Source organism: Nyctereutes procyonoides, unplaced genomic scaffold (genome assembly GCF_905146905.1).
Source record: "Nyctereutes procyonoides isolate TBG_1078 unplaced genomic scaffold, NYPRO_anot_genome, whole genome shotgun sequence".
Taxonomy (NCBI): domain Eukaryota; kingdom Metazoa; phylum Chordata; class Mammalia; order Carnivora; family Canidae; genus Nyctereutes; species Nyctereutes procyonoides.
The window spans coordinates 67,775,034-67,800,534 of record NW_026575052.1 but is presented as its reverse complement, the minus strand read 5'-3'; the positions used below and the strand labels follow the sequence as shown (position 1 = coordinate 67,800,534).

At 37.5% G+C, this 25,501-nt stretch overlaps 1 protein-coding gene across 9 annotated transcripts in view; it reads right to left on the bottom strand.

The window, feature by feature from the left end:
- ABI1 (abl interactor 1) overlaps positions 1 to 25,501 on the bottom strand; it is a 131,206-nt gene that overhangs the window by 57,734 nt on the left and 47,971 nt on the right. For all 9 annotated transcript variants that reach the window (XM_055331349.1, XM_055331352.1, XM_055331353.1 and 6 more), the window contains exon 2: positions 6,730 to 6,897. In XM_055331349.1, coding sequence (XP_055187324.1) covers positions 6,730 to 6,759 — 30 coding nt within the window. In that variant the 5' untranslated portion in view covers positions 6,760 to 6,897. The remainder of the gene's footprint in view (positions 1 to 6,729; positions 6,898 to 25,501) is intronic.

Below are 25,501 nucleotides of genomic sequence, written 5' to 3'. Positions count from 1 at the left end.
TGCCAACAGTAAATGCAGCAATTGGTATGTGTCTCAAGTGCTAGTGGGGTGCAGTGCAGATAACATTGATACATACTATAAGACTAGCTCACTTGGGGCACCTGGGGGGCTCAGTGGTTGAGCAGCTTGCTTTTGGCTCAGGTCATGACCCCAGGGTCCTGGGATTGAGTTCTGCATGGGGTTCCCTGATGGGAGCTTGCTCCTCCCTCCGTGTCTCTCATGAATAAATAATACGATTAAAATAGGAAATTTCAGTTTAATCTAAAAAGCTAAATGCTCTTCTATAGAATTACCAATTGATAAATATACTTCTATAAATATACTACACTTTAATTATCAGTACCTGAAAAACAGTTTTAAGAAACATTGTATAAATTATATCTTTTGATCTTGTGTTCTATGGCAGCAAAAACTGTTTATAAAACAAACTGAAAAAGCAATCCTCAAATGTGAGTTTTATATAAGCTTCAGTATTAACAGAACTAAATCACAGGTTCAATCATGAAACAAATACATTATTTTTTTTAAGATTTTATTTATTTGGGCAGCCCGGGTGGCTCAGCGGTTTGGCACCTGCCTTTGGCCCAGGGTATGATCCTGGAAACCCAGGATCAGGTCCCACATTGGGCTCCCTGCGTGGAGCCTGCTTCTCCCTCTGCCTGTGTCTGTGCCTCTTTCTCTCTCTCTCTCTGTGTCTCTCTCACGAATAAATAAAGAAAATCTTTAAAATAATAATAATTTTTTTTAAAAAAAGATTTTATTTATTTATTCAGGAGAGACACACACAACAGAGAGGCAGAGACACAGGCAGAGGGAGAAGCCTGTGCAGGAGGTGCCAAACCGCTGCGCCACCAGGTCTGCCCACAAATACATTATTAACTGTTGGTTCTTACTAATTTATTTCAGGCCATAAACCCTCAAATTTGATATCTATTGTATAATAAAGAATTTGACTGGCCTTTGTCCTTGTTCCTGGGAAGAAGCTTACAATTCTTTGAATTCCCCCAAGGATAGGGGTATCTTTGTTTATACTAACAAGATGGCTCAGGATGGGAGCTGGTCACGAGAAAGAACCAACCATGTGACCAGTATTGAGACTTTGAGTTAGCCCAGTTTTTGAGTAGGGAAGGAGGGCTGGCCATGGGAGTTTAGTCATATGGCCGATGGTTCAATCATGTCTACATGTGAAACAAACTCTGGACACCAATGCTCAGTAGAGCTTCTTGGTTGATGAACAACACACTAATATACAGGGTAGGTGATATGCCCTGATTCCACAGGAAGAGGACCATCAAAGCTCTGTGTTCAGAACCATCCCAAACTTTGTCCTGTCTCTTCATTTGGCTGGTCTTAATCTGTTTGTTTTAAAATAAAACTGTAACCATAAGGATAGCATCTTCCTGAATTCTGAGTCATTCTAATAAATCATCACACCCCAGGCAGAGTTGTGAGACACTCCCCCTGGCAAAGATCTGTGACCACTTGGTCAAAAGTGTGGGTAGAATGGGAATCCAATTTGCCACTGGCATCTGAAATGGGAGCAGTCTTGACTCTAGGTTAATGTCAGAATAGCATTGCAATAAACCAAGCTATGCCAGAATACCAAACCTCTAATGGAGCTTATTCCATCATTTCTTATACAAACTAACTTCTATATGCTGAGATATAGAAGGCATAAAGCCATAAACTTGTATAATTTGTATCATCATGCAATTTGCATCATGCAAGCCCCATTCCTTACAATTTCTGGTTCAGCAAATCAACCTCCAGAAAAACTAGTTAAAAAAAAAAAGTTATTAAAAAGTAGCTGGAGAAAGTGATATCAAATCACATGAAACTTTAAAAAAAAATTTTTGAAACAGAAGTTTGTATAACACAACATGAAGGGTCAGCAGAGTTTTTCTGAACAGTGTAAATATTTTAGGCTTCACAGGCCATATGGTGTCTCTCATAACTACTCAACTATGTTATTGCAGAAGTGAAAACAGCCATAGCAATATGTAAACAAAAAGAAATGCTACTGTGTTCTAATAAAACTATTTTACAAAAATAAGAAGAGGACTGAATTTAGCCCATGTAGATAATCATTTACTGATCCTTGCACTAAATTATTTATTCAAATAAACATTCAAATTCAGGGAAGTTCTATCTGATGGCATGAAGCGCTAGTGTCACACCAAAAATTAACAGTCTGAGAGACAAGTTAATACATTTTCTTAGAAGAAAAAAACCAACCTGAATTTGTAAAGGACGAAAGCTATACCAGAAATATTTGTTACAGAGTATTTTTCTTTAACCTCAAATTTTTCAGATAATGTCTAAATGTAATAAAATTCAAAAACTCCTTCAACTCACATGGAAACATGTATTAAGTATCAGGCACCGTGCTAAGTGCTATAAGAGTCCTTGGCAGAATAACTAATTTTGAAACAAAGGTTTATCCATACAGCAATTAAAAGAATTTTATTTTAGGTAACAGTAAGATAAAGTCTAGTGCCAAGGCAAGGTGTAGTCCTTCAACTGCTACAAATAAACATTTATATGTTCTGCACCATGTACTTATGTTAAGAGAAAAATCTGTATTACTACAGCTTTACTATAGCTTGTTCCTCTATAAATCTATATTGTTAATAACTATTATTAAAGCAAGAATGCCGGGGATCCCTGGGTGGCTCAGCAGTTTAGCACCTGCCTTTGGCCTGGAGCGCAGTTCTAGAGTCCCGGGATCGAGTCCCACATCCAGCTCTGGCATGGAGCCTGCTTCTCCCTCCTCTTGTGTCTCTGCCTCTCTCTCTCTCTCTCTTTCTCTATCATAAATAAATAAATAAATAAATAAATAAATAAATAAATAAATAAATAAATAAATCTTTTTTAAAAAATAAATAAAGCAAGAATGCCTTATTAATCTCAACTAATAAAAAATGTCCTCCCTCCAAAAAGGAGGTGAAGAATTCTCCCTAAAACATGATTGTTGAATCTTAATATGTACAAGAAAAATTGAGGAAAGTTAGCAATTGATTAAGTTGTATGTCAGTCTTAAAATAACAAAGGTAAAGATAAAAAATACTATTTCATAATAGAACTTTGGCAAGAAACTAAAGGAATTTTTCATGTTTTCTTCATGGTTTTAAGATATTCACACAATTTTATAATACTCTTTAAGAAATGCAATTTTATTTTTTTTAATTTTATTTATTCATGAGACACACACACAGAGATAGAGAGAGAGACAGAGACACAGGCAGAGGGAGAAGCAGACTCCATGCAGGGAGCCTAACGTGGGACTCCTTCTGTGGTCTCGAGGGTCAGGCCCTGGGCTGAAGGCAGCACTAAACCGCTGAGCCACCCGGGCTGCCCAAGAAATGCAATTTTAATCCAAATCATGAAGACGTCCTGAAATTGTGACCCAGCCTGAAATCAAGAATCAGAAGCCCAACAAACTGAGTCATGCAGGTATCCCCTCCCACCCTCGTATAAGGACATTTGCGATTACATTTATAGCATACCTGGATAATCCAGGATAATCTCCCCAGCTCAAGATCTTTAACTTACATCCTTAAAGTCCTCTCTGTCATATAAAGTAATACATTTCCAGGGATTTAGACCTGGATATCTTTAGGGACCATTACTCAGCCTACTACCATAGTTAATCTTAGAAATATTAGATGTATATATACAAATCCATTAGAGGGGATCTCTGGGTGGCTCAGTGGTTTGGCTCCTGCCTTTGGCCCGGGGTGTGATCCTGGAGTCCCGGGATCAAGTCCCGCATCGGGCTCCCGTCGTGGAGCCTGCTTCTCCCTCTGTCTGTTGTCTCTGAGCCTCTCTCTCTCTCTCTCTCTCCTGCGTCGGGCTCCCGATGTGGAGCCTGCTTCTCCCTCTGTGTCTCTGCGCCTCTCTCTTTCTATCATGAATAAATAAATAAAATCTTATAAATACATACATACATACATACATACATAGGAATACTGAATAGGACAATTAATATAATTTTATCATGGTAAATGAGCCAATCAAATGATTGTTACTGAAGCTCCCGGCCATTGAGTGCCAACTCAACGTATCACACTTACTCATTTACTTATTTTTTATTTTTATTTGCATGCTTTCCCATTTTTTTTTAAGATCTTTAAAAAAAAAAACTCATGAAATACCTTTAAGAAACTGGTTGAGGAAACCTAAAATAAATACCAACAGGCCATTAGGGATCAGCAGAAGTCCTATCATATTATGGATAAGTTCAACAACAACAACAAAAAAAACCCCATAAAAGTCAGTAAGGATGGACCAAGAATTGTACAACAAAGAACCAGAAAAAAACTATAGGTGGAGTTAAATTACAAATTTGGAAGATTTTTTTTAAGTGGAAGCATGATGGCCAGTATATGATACCAAAAATACATATCATAGACTAAACAGTAATAACCCCATAATGCAATGGTTTTCCAACTATCGTCCAAGAATTCCCAGGGTCCCCAACATCCAGCCTTTTCAAACTATATATTTGTAAAAGCTAGACTTTCTTCATATATTTCAAACAAAAAAATGACATTAAACTCAAAAACAAGTATGAAAATTATCTTTTATTAAATAAAACATTAAAAAGATGTGCAGAAATGTAAAAATACCACTCTTCTCACAAATTTTTTTGTTTTGGTAAGAGTTATTTTTCATTAAAATGTTATTTGTATCAACATGTAATGGGTGTATTTATTGTTAAATGAGTTAATTAGCACTTTAAAATTTATCAGTTTTAATTTCTGATATGATAAATACTGGATGATCTACCCATATAAACCAAAACCCTTGCATTCTCAATAATTTAGGATTCTAAGTGCACCTACGAACAAAAAGTGGGAGAACTATAAGAACACTGATCCAGTTAATACCTCTACTGCAGGAACTCACTCCATCTCCCCAGTGCCTAGCCAAACTACATCTGCCTAGTTAGTCAAACCTAGGTTTACCAATGATAAAGAAAAGTCTTTTCATAATAATAAATTCATCAATAGTACATTACAAACCTAAGCATTTACATTATGTTAATAACATAGCTCCAAAAAGATTAAAATTTAAAAAAAACACACAAATTAGAGTCCAAGATTACAACTTACCTTCCTCAACAATTAATAAAACAAGTAATCAGAAAATCAGGAAGGATATAAAAGAATTGAACAATATTATCAACCAACTTGATCGATGATTTTTACAGAATATTCCACCAAAATGCAGTAAAATATACATTCTCCTCAAGGGCACACAAAACATTTACCAAGAGAGACTATATCTGGGTTATGAAACAATTCTTAATAAATTTGAAAGGATTCAAATTATGTATTTTCATACTACTGCTGAATTAAATTAGAACTCAACAGCAGAGAGATCTTTTGAGAACCTTGAAATTTTTCTGAATAGCCCCTGGGCCAGAGAAGAAACCAAAACCAAAGTTAGAAATTATTTTGAGCTGAATGAAAATGAAGGTACAACATATCTAAATTTATGAAATACAGATAACACACTATTTCTAGGGAAATTTAGGTGCTCAAAGACATCGGCTTTTACTTAAATAAAGCATAAAATAAGAGTAAATTAATTCCAAAGAAAGGAAAAGGAAAAGAAATAATCAAGTAAAATAAAAATCAACACAATAGAAAACAGAAAAAAAGTTCAGATTAATGAAACTAGAAGCTGAGGACTTTTTTAGAATATCAATAAAATTGATAAACTAGCCATACTAACCAGCTTAAAAAATAGAAAAGACAACAATTAAGAATATCAAGAATGACATGTGATATCACTATAGATTCTACAAATATTAAAAGGATAAGGGCATGTTATTAACACTTTTATGCAAATAAACACAACATAGGTGAAATGGCCAAATTCCTGGAAAAATACAAAGCTTACTCAAGAAGAAATAGATGAAGAGAACTGTCGTATATCTACTGAAGACATTAAATATATAGTTAAAACTTCCCTGTCAAGAAAAACTATTTCCGGATAGCTTTACTGGTAAATCCCACCAAACATTAAGAAGGTAGCAAGTATCAATTCTAAAGACACTTTTCCATAGAGGTGAAGAGGAGGGAATACTGTCCAATATATTTGTAATGCCAGCATATATATGTGTGTGTGTGTGTGTGTGTGTGTGTGTGTGTATGTATATACATGTATACATGTATATATATATACTCCACGTGTGTGTGTGTGTGTGTGTGTGTGTGTGTGTGTATACTCCACAGTGACAAAAATGTCTGAGGACAGGGGATAGAAAGATGGAATAACAAAGAAGTATGAAAAAATTGGGAGGGTGGGGAGTGTTCATTATCTTGAATGTGTTGATAGTCTCCTGGGTAATATGTGTATCAAAATTTATAAAATTGTATGCTTTAATTATATACAATTTATTTTACCTCAAAAAAAAAAGTCTTTCACGGTAGGATAACCAGTAATGGTTCTACAATAATGCGAATATACTTAATGCCAATGAATTATAACTAAAAAATGGTTAAAATGGTAAATTTTACGTTATGTATATTTTACAAACAAAAAAAGAGGAGGAGGAGGAGGAGGAGTATGTAAACTGGATCCAAACCTGAACCTAAAATAACTACAGTCATTAAGATGAGTAAGGAATCCATATTTCCAGGCTATCTACCTCTTTGATTATGCGGCTTCTATTCTTCCAGCTGATTAAATGTGAATGTACAGCCTTTCATAAGCTGTTACCTGTGAGATATGATTGATGGAAGACTCCATTCTCCGAAGCTGAGAGGCTTGGATATCCAGCAACTGGAGTACATTGTTGGCCAATGCATTTATCTGATAAGCAACACTAGCTAGGGATTGAGTTGTGTAGGCTTTGGTCTCTTCTAAAGCTTTCCTCTTGTCTGCAGCCTGAAAATAAGAACAAAAACAATCAGTACTTACTTAGGTTAATATTCATTAAACATGCATTCTATAGAAAGGCAAAGTTATATTTTTTAATGGAAAGATCCAATTGAATCAAAAAGCTTATAGGACCACTCTGATGATAGTCTCAGGACACTGGGGGGCCCATAGCAGAAATCCCTATCTGCCAGGTGGGATCCACTGCCTCGAGTGGCCAATCCACTGAGTTCCACTAAGGCAGCCATCAAGTGACCGTCATCAGAGGTACACAGTACAATTGGTTCTGAGTGGCCTAAAGCCCCTCAAACCACCAACTTCTCACATTATATCTTTAGGATCTTCTGTCAGCCCCAAACTCCCAACCCACTGTTGAGAATATACCTAAACTACTCTGTAATACTGCTGCCTCCACTTTATGTGGCTAAGTGCCTAGAGGGGCCTTGAATTGACACTACCTCCTCCCACAAGTACATGCCCTAGATAATAGCCCTCAGGGTGACAAGTAAATATAAGTTCCAGATACGATTCCCCCAAATCCCCGTGATAAACAATCTCTCCTGTCTTCCGGCTCCTTCCTCTTCTGTCTCCCTTATAAGACCACCTTGAAGCTTATTAAAACCCTACAGTTTTTGGTTTGAACTGACCAATCCAGAATTAGCCCAGAAATCCCAGAGCACTGGACCTGAGGACCCTAATAAAGCCATGTACCCCAAGTCCTGCAGCTCATTGCCTGCCCACACCCTGCACTGAACTCCCCCTGTGTCCCCTGGAGACATCATGTTGTGTACCTCCAGGACCTGTGAGTAATAAACTTCTATATTTTACTTTCCCTTTTTCCCGTCTTTTATTGAACTGTGGCTCACCATCCATGGGCTTTACTTTACAAATGTTAACAAAAAAATCTCAACACCTACCAACAATGATATAGACTAAATTCATTCCATCTTATATTTCTGTTTACATTAATCAACATCAGAATCCCAACCTCCCTGTTATCCATTATAACTACATCTCTCATCTCCACAAAAACTACTGTGAATGTTATAAACCAAACCTTTACCACCTGTTCTTCCCAAAGTCCTATACATAACTCAGTCTTTTGTTAGATATGTTTTACAAATATTTCTCCTAGTCAGTAGCTTACCTTTTCATTATTTTAACAGTCTTTTGTTGTTGTTTTTTTTAAGATTTTATTTATTTATTCATGAGAGACACAGAGAGAGAGAGAGAGAGAGCCAGAGACACGGGCAGAGGGAGAAGCAGGCTCCAGGCAGGGAGCCTGACATGGGACTCGATCCCAGGTCCCCAGGATCACGCCCCGAGCTAAAGGCGGTGCTAAACCGCGGGGTCACCAGGGCTGCCCCTTTAACAGTCTTTTGAAGGGAAACTTTTTCTTTTTTTTTTTTTTTTTTTTATTTTTTTTTTATTTATTTATGATAGTCACAGAGAGAGAGAGAGAGAGAGAGGCAGAGACATAGGCAGAGGGAGAAGCAGGCTCCATGCACCGGGAGCCCGACGTGGGATTCGATCCCGGGTCTCCAGGATCGCGCCCTGGGCCAAAGGCAGGCGCCAAATCGCTGCGCCACCCAGGGATCCCGGGAAACTTTTTCTTTCAATGAAGTCCAATTTATAATCCTTTCTTTTATATTTCATGATTTTTACATCTCATTTTTAAAAATCTTTGCCAAACCCAAGGTCACTAAGATTTTTCCCCATGTTTTCCTTCAAAAGTTTTATACTTTTTGCTCTTACATTTAGGCAGATCTCTGAACTATTTCATGTAAACTTTCTGTATATGGTGTGAGTTAGGGTAATAGTCAAAAACTCTTTTCTTATTTATAGATATCCAACTGTTCCAGAATCATTTGTTGAAAAGATCACCCTTTTTTTCAATGAATTGTCTTGACACTTACTCAAAAATCAATTGACTGCATAGATGTGGGTCTATTTCTGGGCTCTCTTTCAGGTTCCACTGTTATATCTACTGATCCTTATCTAGTACTATACTATATTGCTATAGCTTCAGTAGGTCCTGATGATAGGTACTAAAGTCCCCCAGATTTGCTTTTCTTTTTCAAGATTGCTTTAGATATTTCTAAGTCTTTTGCACTTTCACGTAAATTTTAAAATCAGTTTGTCAGTTTCCACAAAAGAGCCCACTGAAGATTTGATTGGAATTATACTGAATCTATAAATCAATTTGGAAAAAACTGGTATTTAACAATATTGCATCTTCTAGTTGTAAACACAGTAACACTCTATTACTTAACTCTTCTAAAAAGAACTTTGCTGAGAGAATTTAAAGTTTTTGTGTACCAAATGCAAACATTCTGTTAAATTTATCACTATATATTTCATATTTTTGATGCTATTATGAATGGTACTTTTTATCATTTCAATCACCAATTATTCATTGCAAGTTTATAGAAGTACAATTGATTTTTTTTAAGATTTTATTTATTTATTCAAGAGAGACACAGAGACAAAGAGAGTTAGAGACCCAGGCAGAGGGAGAAGCAGGCGCCTCGCAGGGAGCCTGATGTGGGGCTCAATCCCGGGTCTCCAGGGTCATCCCTGGGCTGAAAGCTGCACTAAACCGCTGAGCCACCCGGGCTGCCCTACAATTGATTTTTGAATACTGACTTTGTAGTCGTGCAAACTTACTCGCTGTAGTTGTTTTGTAGATTTCTTAGCATATTGTACACAGACAATCATGAAAGATGATTTTACTTCTTACTTTCCAATCTGTATACCTTCTTCTTCTTTTTTTTTTTTTGTTCTACTGCACTGGCTTTTTGAGCATCTGCCCTTTATGAAGGTATATGCCCTTTATGAAGCTAAGGAAATACTTTCTATTCTTAGTATGTTTACTAAACTAGGCAGATTTAATCTTGAGTGATACTTGGTTATTTTTAGTCATCCAATGAATTCTAGAGTTTCATCTGCCCTTTTTGTGGCTTCAAGTTGCATACTTTTCTTTCACAAGAGTAGGAAAGATTCCAGCTTTGTACTAAAATCTATTCTTCTCTCTTCCTCCAGAGCATAGAATTATACTTTATTTTCCAGCTTCCCTAATCACATCATAAAACTAAATATTGTCAATGAAATGATAGCAAAAAGGGTGCCACTCCCAGGCACAGACATAAAAACCTCCCATGAATGCTCCAACACAATTATAAAGTAAAATGTAGTACTACCAAAACAATAAAACTGTATTTAATACAAAATATTTTGGGGCACCCTTGTGGCTCAGTTAGTTATGCATCTGCCTTTGACTCAGGCCAAGATCCCAGAGTCCTGGGATCAAGCCCCATATGGGGCTCCCTGCTCAGTAGTATAGAGTATACTTCTCCCTCTCCCTCTGCTGCTCCTCGTGCTTATACTCTCTCACTCGCTCACTCCCTCAAATAAATAAATAAAATCTTTTTAAAAAGAAAGAAAGAAAATATATTATACTGCTTCATTTTTTATTTAAATTTTTAAAAATTAAGTGAAATTTAAAATCTCATTTTCAGTCAAAGTAGCTACACTTAAAAAGTACTCAATACCACATGTAGATTGCAGCTACTTTACTGAAGAGGCAGTATAGTCAGTTAATTTCCTCTACAGGCCACTGAATTAAAACTTAAAATCTACACAAGAATTGCTGTTGTTCCTTATTTTAGATTGTAAATTTAGTATCCAATAGTTGGTCTCCTTCCTTCTTTTTTTTATTATACTTTAACTAAATCACTACCAACAGCTTTAGGATGTTCCAGGGATCATACAAAATGGATTACAGAGCAGCCCAGGGGCTCAGCGGTTTAGCGCCGCCTTCAGTCCAGGACATGATCCTGTAGACTCAGGATCGAGTCCCACATCAGGCTCCCTGCATGCTTCCCCCTCTACCTGTGTCTCTGTCTCTCTCTCTCTCTCTCTGCCTCTCATGAATAAATAAAAATCTTTAAAAAAATTAAAAAAAAATTTTAAATGGACTACAAAACTAGAAGATACATAGTATTTCTGCAAGGAGCTAAAACAGACATTGTTAATTATATAGCAGTCTTCTCTGCAAAGTCTAAAAACCCTTAACTAATCACCACAGGAATTGGCACATGATATGAAACTCATTTGCCATCCCTGTCTTATGCCATTGATGAAGTTTGCTTAAAATGGAAATAAACATGTTCAGTTTTAAAAGCAAAAGTTAGTTATTTAAAAGAGCTAAACTCAAAATAAACAATGCAGCCAAGAGCTAAACAGGAAATTCCTTAGATAACTGAATTTTATAAACAGTCCATACATAAAACTGTCTTCCTCTTTCCTCCTTTACCTGTGGAAACCAAGTTTTACTGAGTCAGGATCTACTAGTTTGAGTAAAGAACATTTTCAAGTAATATCTACACCTATAAGTCCTTTTCCTGCCCTTCAAGGTAATTCACAGGCAGAGTGATCTTTTTTTTCTACTCTCTAAAGTGAAAATTATTAGCAATAAGCAATCTCTCTCATATCTATACATTTATCTTTAACAATATTTCCTCTCGGGGATCCCTGGGTGGCTCAGCGGTTTGGCGCCTGCCTTCGGCACAGGGCGTAATCCTGGAGACCCGGTGTCGAGTCCCACATTGGGCTCCGCATGGAGCCTGCTTCTCCCTCTGCCTGGGTCTCTGCCTCTCTCTCTCTGTGTGTGTCTCTCATGAATAAATAAATAAAATCTTTAAAAAACAAAAAAAAAACAATATTTCCTCTCCCTCATTCTCTCAACCTTTATTTATAACCACAGCAAAAAAAAATTTTCCCTCTATCTCATATAAATTCTTGAATCCTAAGAGACAGAGAGAACATCCTTGTCATGATTCCGATTAAAACTAATGCATTCTATATGAAAACAAATAGCTTTTGAATTTTTGCCTTCTTTTTAACAGAAAAATACCAAAAATGAGAAAAATATAAATGAAAAATGAAAAAGAAAAGAAAAAAAAAGAAAAATGAAAAAGATGTATCATGGTCCTATCATTCAAATAGACCAGTTAACATGTTACTGTATTTTCTTCCAAGTCTCTCCAGTATGTGTATTCAATAATGTAAAAACTGACATTATATCCTACAGCTAATGTCATGCTTTTTTCATTAAATGTACCATAAACATTTCTCCATGTGCTAGTCTTCCTTAGCGTCGTTTTCAAAAAACGACTCTCAAAAACTTTACAGTTATGGCAGTAACCTGTTTGTTGCCTATTGTCTCATTTTAAATCCTCTAATATTAAGAACCTGATCTAAATGAGGGCAACATAATGAGTCTTGTTAAAAAAAAAAAAAAACAAATTCAACTCTAATCTCTTCAAAATGACCAAACAAGACATGGCATTATTTAGTAGTTACAGGCAGTCAGAGGAAAACATGTACAGTTAATTACGAAAATCTCCTGCTGTTCCCCCTGAATAATTAATATATTAACAAGTAGAATAATATGATAACCCCATATACCTGTCCTTCAACTTCATTAAGTATCATATTTAAGTTTTATAAATTCACATTTTAGGGGCACCTGCATGGTCAGTCAGTAAAGCGTCCAGCTCATGATCTCAGGGTGGTAAGATCAAGCCCTGCATCAGGCTCCGAGCTGGGCATGAAACTTGCTTAAGATTCTCTCTCCCTCTGTCCCCTCCCACCACCACCCATCCCCCAGCCCTGCTTGCTCCTTCTCTCTTTAAATTAAAAAAAAAAAAAAATCACATTTTACTTGGCTTTATAAGGCTGTAAAAACTTTTTTTAATTTTAAATAGGTTCCATAACCTCACCCTGAGATCAAGAGTCACATACTTCATTCACTGAATGAGCCAGCCAACTGTCCTGCCTGCAAAATTTTATATCTGGAATACATTAAAATTAATTTTCACTTATTTTTAAAATAAGCTCAGGATGCTTTCCTTAGAAAGTATTCTGGAGTGTCCGGCTGGCTCAGTCACTAAGCAAGCAACTCTTGATCTCATGTTCGTGAGTTTGAGTCCTGCACTGGGCATGGAGCCTACTTAAAATTTCAAAAAAATAAATTAAGGAACGCCTGGGTGCCTCAGCAGTTTTAGCGCCTGCCTTCAACCAAGGGCATGATCCTGGAGCCCCGGAATCAAGTCCCACATCAGGTTCCCTGCATGGAGCCTGCTTCTCCCTCTGCCTATGGCTCTGCCTCTCTCTCTCTCTCTTTCTCTTTTTGTGTCTCTCATGAATAAATAAATAAATAAAATCCTTAAAAAAAAAAAAAATTAAAGAGGGGCACCCGGCTGGCTCAGTTGGTAAAGCATGCAACTTTTGATCTCAGGGTTGTTGAGTTCAAGCCCCACGCCAGCTGCAGAGATTAGTTTAAAATAATAAAAAATTTTTAATCTTAAAGAAAAGTATCTTAAAAATAAAATGCCAATTTTAATATACATTATTAATTATATGAAATAAAACCAATGCTGTCATTTTGTTCTAGCTCTGCCTTAAATCTGTTTTCCTCACACACTGGGCACTGTTCATTTATTAAATGTGTTCATTTATTCATTTTACAAGTTCAGTATAACTAATCATTTTCTTCCAACTTTTCATGGTAACATTTTAGCTATATTAATTAAGTTCCAAATAACCTATAGGCTAACATTAAAAGTATCATTCTAGGCTAGAACCCTACATTATTAAAAGATGTCCTATATGGAAAACAGAGCATATATTCAGAACATATGCTACAGCATTAGCCTGTATAATAACATTTCAAAGAAAAATATGACTTAAATTAAAAGTTCTTTCTCGGGATCCCTGGGTGGCGCAGTGGTTTAGCGCCGGTCTTTGGCCCAGGGCGCGATCCTGGAGACCCGGGATCGAATCCCACGTCAGGCTCCCGGTGCATGGAGCCTGCTTCTCCCTCTGCCTGTGTCTCTGCCTCTCTCTCTCTCTCTGTGACTGTCATAAATAAATAAAAAAAAAAATTTAAAAAAAAAAAAGTTCTTTCTCACTTTGAACCCTTCCTTAAAGTCTGCTAAGAGACTTGAAAATAATTTGCTCTCTTTGAAAAACATCAATTTCTTCCTGCCATAAATGCAAGAAGTTTAATGACCCTACTCAGGTAACAAATGGGGGCGTCAGTCTCATATGTAATTTAAAAAAAAGTTTTTCTGCCATTTTGCTTTTGTATCTTTCCCTTTCCTCCCCCTTTCTAGGAATGTCACAACGTGTCTCTTAATAACATTTCTTTCTTTTAATAACTTTTAACTTACCTCTAAACCTCCCAGAAACTTTTCCAAAGTCGGAATTTTTCCCACCAAATATTTTACACATTTTTCCAATTATTTAATGGAAGTAATTTCATGAAAATCCATTACAAAATAACCTAAATCTACAAAAATTACTATATTTCAATGGCTCCACAAACCAGCTACTGTGAGATGCACCATTTTTATGTATCACTCGGAAAAACCTGTCAATTGAATTGTGTCCGAATGCTTTCTTATAAAAAATTACTTTATACTTCTAGGAAATACTTTCTCAGATTTACCTGGATGGTCACTTTATGTCAGTGTTAATCATAAAGAAATAAAATTAGCTAGAAAATTCATACTCAATGTTATCCAAATTCCAGAAAAAAAAAATCCCTTTTTTAAGGGGGTAGAGGGGCAGAGGGAGAGAATCTTTTTTTTTTTTTAAAGATTTTACTTACTTATTTGAGATAGAGGGAGGGAAAGAGAGAGAGTGCGTGCAAGCACACACACACAGGGGAAAGGGGCAGCAGGGAGGGAAAAGCAGAGTCCCATCTGAGCACAGACCCCCAGATCATGACGTGAGTCAAAATCAAGTCAATACTTAACCAATTGAGCCATCCAGCCATTCCCAAAAAAAAACTCTTTATCTTTTGTACAATGCAAGATCTAACCAAAGATTTTCCAAAGCTATAGTCATGTCTATCTAGTTTCCTTAAAACTTAAAAAACCTTTACCCTTCAACCCTGACCTTTTTGATGTTCAAAACAGATGTTATTTTAAAAATCCAAACCAGATGGGGCACCTGGGTAGCTCAGTCAGTTAAGTGACTGACTCTTGGTTTTGACCAGGTCATGGTCACAGGGTTGTGAGATTGACACCCCGTTAGGCTCACACTGGACATCTGTCTGAGATTCCCCCCACCCCGCCCATGCCCCGTTCCTCCCCCTGCTTGAGCTTGCACATGCACACTTTTTCTCAAATAAGTAAATCGTTCTTATAAATAAGTAAATAAAAAAATAAAACCAAACCATTTTTTTATAGAAAGTCCTATAAACTAGATTTGTCTGATTATTTCCTTATGACTAGATTCTGATTGAACAAGGTGGCAAGAATACTATATAGGTGATGCTGTGAACTTCCCACTGCAGGTGACACAATATCTTTTAAGATAAGGCTCTATCATTATTTCCAGAATTTTCTTACAAATTGCTAACATATCAATTTTGCAAATTCTGATGCTAGTGCTAACTTAATCTTACCAGAGGTGTCAACCCCCAAAACTGCCTTAAGGTAAAACCCAGGACTCTAGCCTTTCCTCAAATGGTCCTTATAAGGGATCCCTGGGTGGCGCAGCGGTTTGGCGCCTGCCTTTGGCCCAGGGCGCGATCCTGGAGACCCAGGATCGAATCCCATGTCGGGCTCCCGGTGCATGGAGCCTGCTTCTCCCTCTGCCTGTGTCTCTGCCTCTCTCTCTCTCTCTCTCTCTCTCTCTCTGTGACTATCATAAATAAATAAAAATTAAAAAAAAAATGGTCCTTATAAATCTGTTAACAGGCCGCAATAATCCAGTTAAACCACCAGCAAAAACAATCAAGTTCCCACAAGTACAGACAATGAATACTACTCTGGCAGACAGCTTTTAAATTGTAAAATGCATCCCAATTTCAGAAATGTTAAAATGTGGGGGTGAGGAGGAAGTTTCTTAGACTTGATTAAATACAGAATATAAGGAACACTTATTGGTCTAAGGGCCCTTTAAAAAAAAAAGGTATGTTGATGTTAATAGGAAGAATTTAAAATGTCAAGTTTTTTTTTGTTGTTGTTGTTGTTGTTTTTAAGATTTATTCATTCATGAGAAACACAGAGAGAGAAGCAGGCTCTATGCAGGGAGCCCAAAGTGGGACTCGATTCCGGATCCCGGAATCACGCCTTGAGCCGAAGGCAGATGCTCAACCACTGAGCCACCCAGGCATCCCTAAAATGTCAGGTTTTAATACCTATAAAAGGAAAAGTTTTATATACCATAAAGTACAGAAAACATCTACTTTGCTGAAGGCCAATCTAAAGTTTGGTTTGAGACCTAAGAAACTTTCCAGGAGAAATCCATAATCATTTTGTGGAGAGGAATGAAAGGATGAGAGGGAGAAAAGAGCACATAGGCCAAATGTTGGTTCCCTATTAACAAATAAACCCATTAAGCATGGAGTCATGCAATACCCAGCTACCAATGAAAGGATATAATTTTCTCAACACAATTCCCATTTCAAGAGAAGTGAAAAGTAATTAAAAAGAAATCCTACTAGGTTATGGCAAATATCGAGCAAAAAGAACAAACTGCTTGCATGGCAATTCAGGTTGAAATATAGTTACCGTAAGCTTTAAGCACAGCTCCTCGTTTTACCACCTGCCATTTAAGCAACTGCTAACTGGCCTACCAGCTTCTAGCAAAAAATCTTGAAGTCTCTGCTGCCTCTTACATCACAGTTTTGATAGTCAAGGAAGGAGAGTTGTGGCACACTCTTCTTTAATTGAAGAACAACAATCAACAGCTAGCATACCCATTATATAAAATTCAAAATTCAACCCTAATATAGAATATGTTTTTAAGCCATCGCAATTTATACCCGCTAGGGCATTTCCAGTAACTAGATCATCAGATTCTGAAATTTTAAATTTTGCCATAATTACAGCCTAAATCAATGACATCCCAAACTAACTCCTTTACCAGTCAGTACTATACTACAGGACTTCTATTTTAAAGAAACAGGCTTAATGGAAAACCTGTAAGAACCCAGTTTTCAAAAGAGCAACTACATTTTTTTTTAAGATTTCATTTGTTTTTTTTTAAAGATTCTGTTTTATTTACCCATGAGAGATACAGAGCGAGAGAGAGAGGCAGAGCCAGGCAGAGGGAGAAGCAGGCTCCATGAAGGGAGCCTGACGTGGGACTCGATCCCAGGTCTCCAGGATCACGCCATGGGGTGCAGGCAGCGCTAAACTGCTACGCCACCGGGGCTGCCCAAGACTTTTATTTGAGAGACAGCACACAAGAGAGCACATGGGAGAGAATGAATAGGGAAGAGAGAAGAGCAGGCTCCCCACGGACCATGGAACCTGACATGGGGCTAGATCCCAGGATTCTGGGATCATGACCCAAGTTGAAGGCAGCCACTTAAATGACTGAGCCACTCAGGCACCCCCAGAGCAACTACATTTTTTTTTTCTAAAATTTATTTATTCATGAGAGACACAGATTGAGACAGGTAGACACACAGGCAGAGGGAGAAGCAGGCTCCCGGCAGGAAGCCTGATACGGGACTCGATCCTGGATTCTAGGATCACGACCTGAGCCGAAGGCAGGCACCCAACCGCTGAGCCACCCAGGCATCCCTAACAACTACATTTAAACACAAAATTAGTTATATGTTTAAATATTATTGGCAGAATATATCTCATACTTAGTCTAAGATACTAGCTTCCTTCCATTAATTCCATGTTAACTATATTCTCAGATATCTTTCTTCTTTAAAGAATTACAATGAAAAGGGTGGGTGGTGGGTAGGGGGATAAGGATTAAGAAGTGTACTTGTTTTTTAGGCTTTAAGATTGCATTTATTGATTTTATAGAGAGTGCATGCATGTGGGAGCAAAGAGAGGTGTAGAGGGGGAGGGAAAGGGAGGAAATCTCAAGCAGATTCTACACTGAGTGTGGAACCTGATGTGGGGCTCGATCCCACTACCCTGAGATCATGACCTGAGCCAAAACCCAGAAGGGGATGCTCAGCTGACTAAACCACCAGGTGCCCTAAGAAGTGCACCTGTGATGAGTACCAGGTATTATATTATTCAATTACTATATTTTATGCCTGAAACTAATAATTAACTAGAATTTAAATAAAAAAGAATTAAATTGAAAGAGCCACCATGATCAAGAGTATAGGTTGGGCAATCAGTTTCACATACTGCTGGAGGGTACAATTAGACAACATGTATAACAGTTCTTTAAAAGAACTGTATTCTTCACTTTTAGGAGCTTACCCAAAAGAAATAAAGGTCAAGTGCAAAACAAATAATAATACTGTGTGTTTAAGGATGTCCAACCACCTCTGTTTATAATCACACACACACGAAATAATCTAAATGGCCAATGAAAGGTGACTAGAAAAAAAATTCATATACTAGAATGCCATGTAGTCAATAAAAGTGATACTTACCAACAAGTAAAATGTATTAAATCAGGATTCAAACTAGGAAGCAGAGCCACTTAATAAGAAATTATAGAATTTTACTTTACACATTATAAAAATAGCTGGGAAAAATTAAGATAGTCCACAGGAGAAGTGTGAGGATCAGAAAGTCAACAATTTGAGAAGCCAAACACACCCAGCTAGAGAAATGAGACTGCAAAGGAAATGCTCCTGTAGAGATCTGGGAAGCTATGCTTTTGCAATTTTCCTATCAGTTGAGGGGCCTGATGCCACTGTTGACCAAACTGTCAGCAACTAGGAAAAAGAACTAGAGCAAAGGGAGACCAAGGTCAAGCTGGAACCCACCAACACCTCTGTGCCTCTTATTACACTTAACCACAAAAACCTGTAGAGGTTAATGAATGTCGCTTACATAAATTCTTTTAGCCAATTCTAACCCACAACCTTAAAGGAAGGAAGTCTACTACAGAACTATGAGATACATAGTTTCAACTTAAGGAAACTGAAATAGTACAAACCACTACAGTACCCTCAGTCAATAATGTTTATGTAGGAACTTCTTTCATTATATTTAACTCCTGAATAAAGACAATAGCAAAAACATGCTTCAGTCCAACATGATCCAGTCATCCTCATACAACCAAAATGATGCTATTTCCCCAAAAGAGAATACAAAGTCTACTTTCTGAGTAATGTTCATTCCTTTTCTAACTGGCTGAGTTATACTTCCCCTTGGATATCCTGTAAGTTAAATATCGAAATACTAGGTTAACTACTATTAACACATCTAAAGTTAAATATAAAAGAACTGCAGAGAGAGGAAAAAAAAACTGGTTAATATACACACAAATATTAAGGTACAGAGTAAATATTCATAAATACTAGAGTTTTCATTCTGTAACCGGTCATGAGGTCGTAGGTGGTATTTATAATGTTCTACTATCTATCACATATTCCACTTGCCCTCAGCAATCATCTCATCTGGGTTGTTATTCCCTGCCTGGTTTGCTGACTCAAACCACTGCCATGAGCAGCCCTGCCTGCAGTAGACTGTTTTATTACTGCATTAGCTTTTATCACAGGACACAGAAGCACTAAGAGGCACTCCAGATAAGCTCCTGCATTCCAGACATATTCCTCTTTACCCCTACTATGTAGCAGCAACTCAAATTCCACTTTGAAGTCAGATTCAATCATCCTGACCAACACAGTAATCTTTTGCTTTGCCTATTAATTCACTGGCAAGAGGAAGCCAAAGTGCTCAGGTGCTTAACTTCCAGTTCAATAGAACCAATACTATGTTCCCAGCAGAAGTATTCCTCTCTAAACTAGCAGACCCCAGAGCTGTGAGGAAAGAAGCAAAGATTTTCTTAGTAGACCATCAGGTGTATAGTGACAGGAGTTCACTCCATGTCAACCTCTTAATTCCCTACCTATGAATGCTGGCTACAAAATAAATACCACCACACACTGGTTGGTGGCTGATTCAGAGACTGGACAACGTCTTAGAGAACATTATCCCAGCACCACACGGAATTGTCAACCAGCTGACGGAGTTTTCAAAAGAACATTCCACTGTTTTATCAATTCAGCTGCTTCAGGGTAATGGGGAACAGGTAAGATCACGAATTCTATGAACATGAGTGAGCAGCCTGGTCAAAAGCAATGTGATATGGGGGTGCCTGGGTGGCTCAGCTGGTTACGCATCTGAGAGACTCATTTTAGGCACACTGGGCTCCCTACTCAGTGACGAGTCAGCTTTAGATTCCCCCTCTCCCCTCTCCCCGTCCCTGCTCACATACTCTGTCTCCCTCCCTCTCTCCCTCTCTATAAGTAAATAAAACCTTTTTTTTTTTAAAAAAAAAAAAAAAGGCAATGTGATATGAAATACCAGAGGAATGGTGCTATCTCTGGGATTCAGTGTCAGTACTCTGTTAATATTAGCAAGGTAGTCATTCAGCAATAGTGGTAGCCAGATTGGTCTTGGTGAATGAAGTCCATATTGCTGAGCATAACATGCACAACTTCCATGCCTGCCATCCTGGCATCTTTTTCATGAGCCCACTAAGCAAGGATAGAGGTGGATAGGGAAAGAGGCTGGAATCCAGAGGTTACACCTTGTCTACTTTATTAAGATCCTTCTCTGCTGAGAATGCTCTATGATGGGCATCATATCACAATAAACACAAACATTAGCTGATGTCCATTCAGGAGCATATCTACATACCTATCCCCCATACTTCCAATTACATTCTTTCCAGATCCATAATGATTAAGTCCAACAACTGCTACTGTCATGAGTCAGAATGGATCTACATCTCTAACCATCTGTGTTTCCCAACAAAATAAATAAGTAGATGTACTGTTCAAAGTTCTACTCATCAGAAGAATTTCCCTTCACCACTGCCCTCTGGGTCGCCCCCTGATTATGGTTACAGTGCTATACATATCCAACTTCAGGTGGTACCAGCATATGATGCAAAACCATCTGTAAACTGTACCTAAGTATTTTTTTTTTCTCAGTCAACTGAAACTCATGAGACCACAGGTATCGGTTGACAGTGAAGAAGCAAAGATGTTGAGGTACTTATTTTAAAGAGAGTGTGAGCAGAGAGAGGGGCAAAGAGAAAGGGAAACACAGAATCTCAAGCAGACTCCATACTGAGTGCAGAATCTAATGCAGGGCTCAATTCCCTGAACTTGAGACCATGACCTGAGCTAAGACTGAGTGGGACACTTAACCAACTGAGCCACATAGGCACCCCAAGTACCTGGTTTTTAAAAGAAAAGTCTGTATAGCCCAGGTGGCTCAGTCAGTTGAGCAGCCAACTCTCGGTTTTGGCTCAAGTCATGATCAAGGTCGTGAGATCCAGCCTAGATCGACTCTGCACTCAGCATAGAGTCTGCATGAGATTCTCTCCCTCTCCTTCTGCCCCTCACCACCTTGCATTCATGCTGGCCCTAAAATAAAATAAATAGAATCTTTAAAATATATTTTATATTTATTTTTATAAATATCTAATACTTTCATATTTTATATTTATATAAATGTTTATATAAATATTAATTATATATGAAACATATTTATATATATTAATAAATATCCCTGGATAATGAGACATGGGTGATTTTTAATGTTCTTTATATTTTTTTCTGTATCCAATTTTTCAACAATAATCACACTTCAATAATCAGAAAGAAATTATTTTTTACTACAAAAATTCTCTTTATATAATCTTAATGGGAAAATACACCACAATACATATCTATGTATATAGTGCAACCTAATTTTGTTTGGTATAATTAAATACCTATACAAACTAACTCACCAGGTACTGAGAGGAGATATATCAGCATTAATTACGATTACATTGGGATTATAAACAATTTGTGGTTTCATCTTCATCCTTTTGTGGAATTCCCAAATGCTCTACTATAACTAGGTAACATTTTTACTGCAACCAGCTTGCAGACACCAAAAAACTAAAACTAAGGCTAATAATACCTCACTACCATCCCATCAAAACAGAAAGAACTTGAATCCTTGATAATACAAAGCTAGAGAATTAACCAATCCTGGGACAACCAACTTGGAATTTCTTGTGATATAAAATAATAAATGTTCCTTATTGTTTAAGCCTAAGTTCTTTTCGGGGCACCTGGGTGACTCAGTGGTTGAGCGTCTGCCTTTGGCTCAGGGCGTGATCCCACGGTCCTGGGATCAAGTCCTGGATCAGGCAGCCTGCTTCTCCCTCTGTGTCTCTCATTAATAAATTAAGAAAATCTTAAAAAAAAAAAAAAAAAGCCTAAGTTCTTTTTCTATTAACTACAGCAAAATGCATCCTCAATAATTTTTATATGTGAGAGGGGCAGAGTAAGTTCCAAAAAAGCATCTTGGTTAAACTGAAAAGTAACAACTTACACTAATTCTCCTAGTCATACAGAAAAAAAAATCTATTAAAGTAATTCCCAAATTACCAAGGCCATCCTCTAAACTAGTCTGCTAATTTACATCTGATTGTGTTACTCATTAAAATGTTATCTGACGGGCATTTCGGTGGCATAGTCAGTTGAGCATCTGACTCTTGGGTTTTCGTTGTGGTCATGATCTCAGGGTCATGAGATGGAGCTGCGCAACTGGCACGTAGTCTGCTGAAGATTCTCATTGTGTCTCTGCCGCCTCCCCTTTCTCTCAATCTCTCTCAAATAAATCTTTTTTAAAAACTGTTATCTGAGAAATCAGTCTAATTTGCCCTTCCCACAAAGGCAACTGTATTTTAATCTGTATTAGTCTGCTCAGGCTGTCATGACAAAATGTTGAATGGTTTCAGCAACAGAAATTTATTTTCTCACAATTCTACATGCTTAAAAATCCAAGGTAAACATTGTTTCTGGTGAAAGCTCTCTTCCTGGCTTGCAGAGGTCCACCTTTTCAATATGTTCTCATATAGTGAAGAGAGACTGATTTCTAGTGTCGCTGCCTCTTATATAAGGAGTCCAAGTTCTGTCAGAGCTACATCCTATGACCTCATTTGACCTTAATCACCTCCTTAAAGGCCCCCGTCTCCATCGCAGTCACAAGGTAGGACTGGGGCTTCAACACAGAAATTTGGGGCAGGGGGACATAATCCAATTCCTCAAACATTAGGAAATATAGCCATCTTACTAATATCCAAAATATACTCTTGATAGTAAAACTTTTAACAGCTACATATTTAGTTTCCAAAGCACTTCCACACAGCAAACTAAGCAGACATCTCGGTTTCAGACATGAGCTTGGGTACTACGTAAAGCTCAGAGATACTACTCTGTCCAAGTACTCTCTAACTAGTAAACAGAGGAGCTAGGACTAGATCCCGGATCAGCATCTTAATCCAAAGGTCTTGACACAGTTCTGACTCTTGTCATATGTAATTAAGGGACTGAAATTTTATTTCATCTAACATTCTGAACACTAGAAGTAGCTTCGGGATCAGAAAGGAGAAGAGCAAAGAGCAAAAGCTAAAGCTCAAAGCAGAATGTAATGAACAAGAACATTAGCTTAGTGGTGAGCAAGCTTCAATATTCAAAAAGTCCACTGGAAAAAAAAAAAAGTCCACTGGAAAAATACACAAGGCTAGAAAAATCCTATAGGCCCTTGAAGAATTTGGACTTTATCCTGAGGCTACAAGGCAGACAAAGAAGGATTTCCAGGAAGAAAACGGATGAACAAGTTTTTGGCTTTAGAAAGACTACATCAGGTGTAGTTTTATAAGGTAAACTGGGAAAACACAGAGAAGTAAAAAATGGAGACAAAGAATTATGTTGTAATACGTACCTTTATGTTAAACATCCCATTTAAAATAGCTTACAATGAGGAAAAAGAAATTTGGTGAGGTTAAGTAATTTGTCCAAAGTACCACTGCTAGAAAAGAACAGACCTATTATATCTCCAAAGGCCATGGTCTTCCAATATACCACACTGCCTCACAGGCTATAACTTTAAAATAGAACAAAATAAAATTCTAATGTGTCAAAGTGAAACAATTAAAGTAGTTCTCTAAGATGAACCACTCCAAGTCATCATTAACTAATTTGTGTGCCAAATGAATTCTAATTAACTGAAAGAAGAGAATAGAGTGAGAAAGCAGACTTTCTAGCGTAGCTGTAGCCAAGAATGTTTTTGATCTACAAAACAATTGATGCTCTGTAATAGGGGTTCTACAAACAAGCGAAACAAAAATTAAACTTTAACACTTTTCTAAGTTATTCACTAAAGTAACAAAATCACATCTTCAATTCATCCTCAAATAAATGGGACTCTGTTAGGTAATCACTTAAGGACCATAATGCATCATTTTGTAAACTATTAGGTAAGGTGGTAGTTAATACTGTCACAATCCGTACCACCCTTAATTAACTGACTTGAACAACAAAGTACTTCTGCTTTAAAAAAAAAAAAGTTCTATAAATACCAACAAAAGTACCTTGTGCTACCACTGACTCTATTTCCTCACTTATACCAGCTTACAATAGTCTCACAGAATCAGTCTTGACCACCTCCATCCTAGTGATTCATTAACCATTTTCCAAACCAAAAATCAAGACCAGTATGACACTATCTGACAAATTATATTTACCCCGATTTCTTTTTTTTTACCCCGACTTCTTAATCTGTTATATAAAAGTATGAGAATTATAAAAGTATAAGAGTCAATTAATAAACCTTTACTGAGGGGATCCCTGGGTAGCTCAACGGTTTGGCGCCTGCCTTTGGCCCAGGGCACGATCCTGGAGTCCCGGGATCGAGTCCCACGTCAGGCTCCTGGCATGGAGCCTGCTTCTCCCTCTGCCTGTGTGTGTCTCTGCCTCTCTCTCTCTATGTCTACCATAAATAAATAAATAAATCTTTAAAAAAATAAAAATAAAAAATAAACCTTTACTGAAATCAACTCAATTTTGTAAGTTATAGCCATGCCAAAAAGACAGATGCAGAATCATTCATGTAGCTATTCCAAAAACTCTGAGATATGTACAAGGAAATGTTCTGTTCACAAACATTAGTTATAAAATAGAAAGACACAAAAGAGGAAGAAATATTAATAAATTACCAGATACTGAATCCAAACCAAATAATTTAATCAGTTAGAAATCTAAATGCCAGGGGTGCCTGGGTAAGCTCAGTCAGGTAAGCATCTGCCTTGAGCTCAGGGCATGATCCTTGAGCTGCATGACTAGGTCCTGGGATGGAGACCTGCATCTGGCTACCTGCATAATGGAAAACCTGCTTCTCCCTCTCCCTCCACACCCTCCCCCTCAACTCCTGCTTTATCTCTCCCTCAAATAACCTTTAAAAAGTTTTAAGAAAAAAAAAAAGAAAGAAATCGAAATGCCAGTTAGGGAATACAATAGAATTAAAAAGAAAGCTACCGAGGTGCCTGGGAGGTTCAGTTGGTTAAGCTTCTGACTTCGGCTTCAGTCATGATCTCAGGGTCCTGGGACCAAGTCCCATGTCAGGCTCTCTGCTCAGCAGGGAGTCTGCTTGTCTCTCTTCCCTCTGCCTATTCCCCCACTTGTGCTGTTTCTCAAATACATAAATAAACTCTTTTACAAAAAAAATGAAAGTAAGCTACCTAACAAAATATGTAAATGATCTATATAAGGAAAACCATAAAACTCCGATTTAAGAAATCAGAGAACTACATAAAT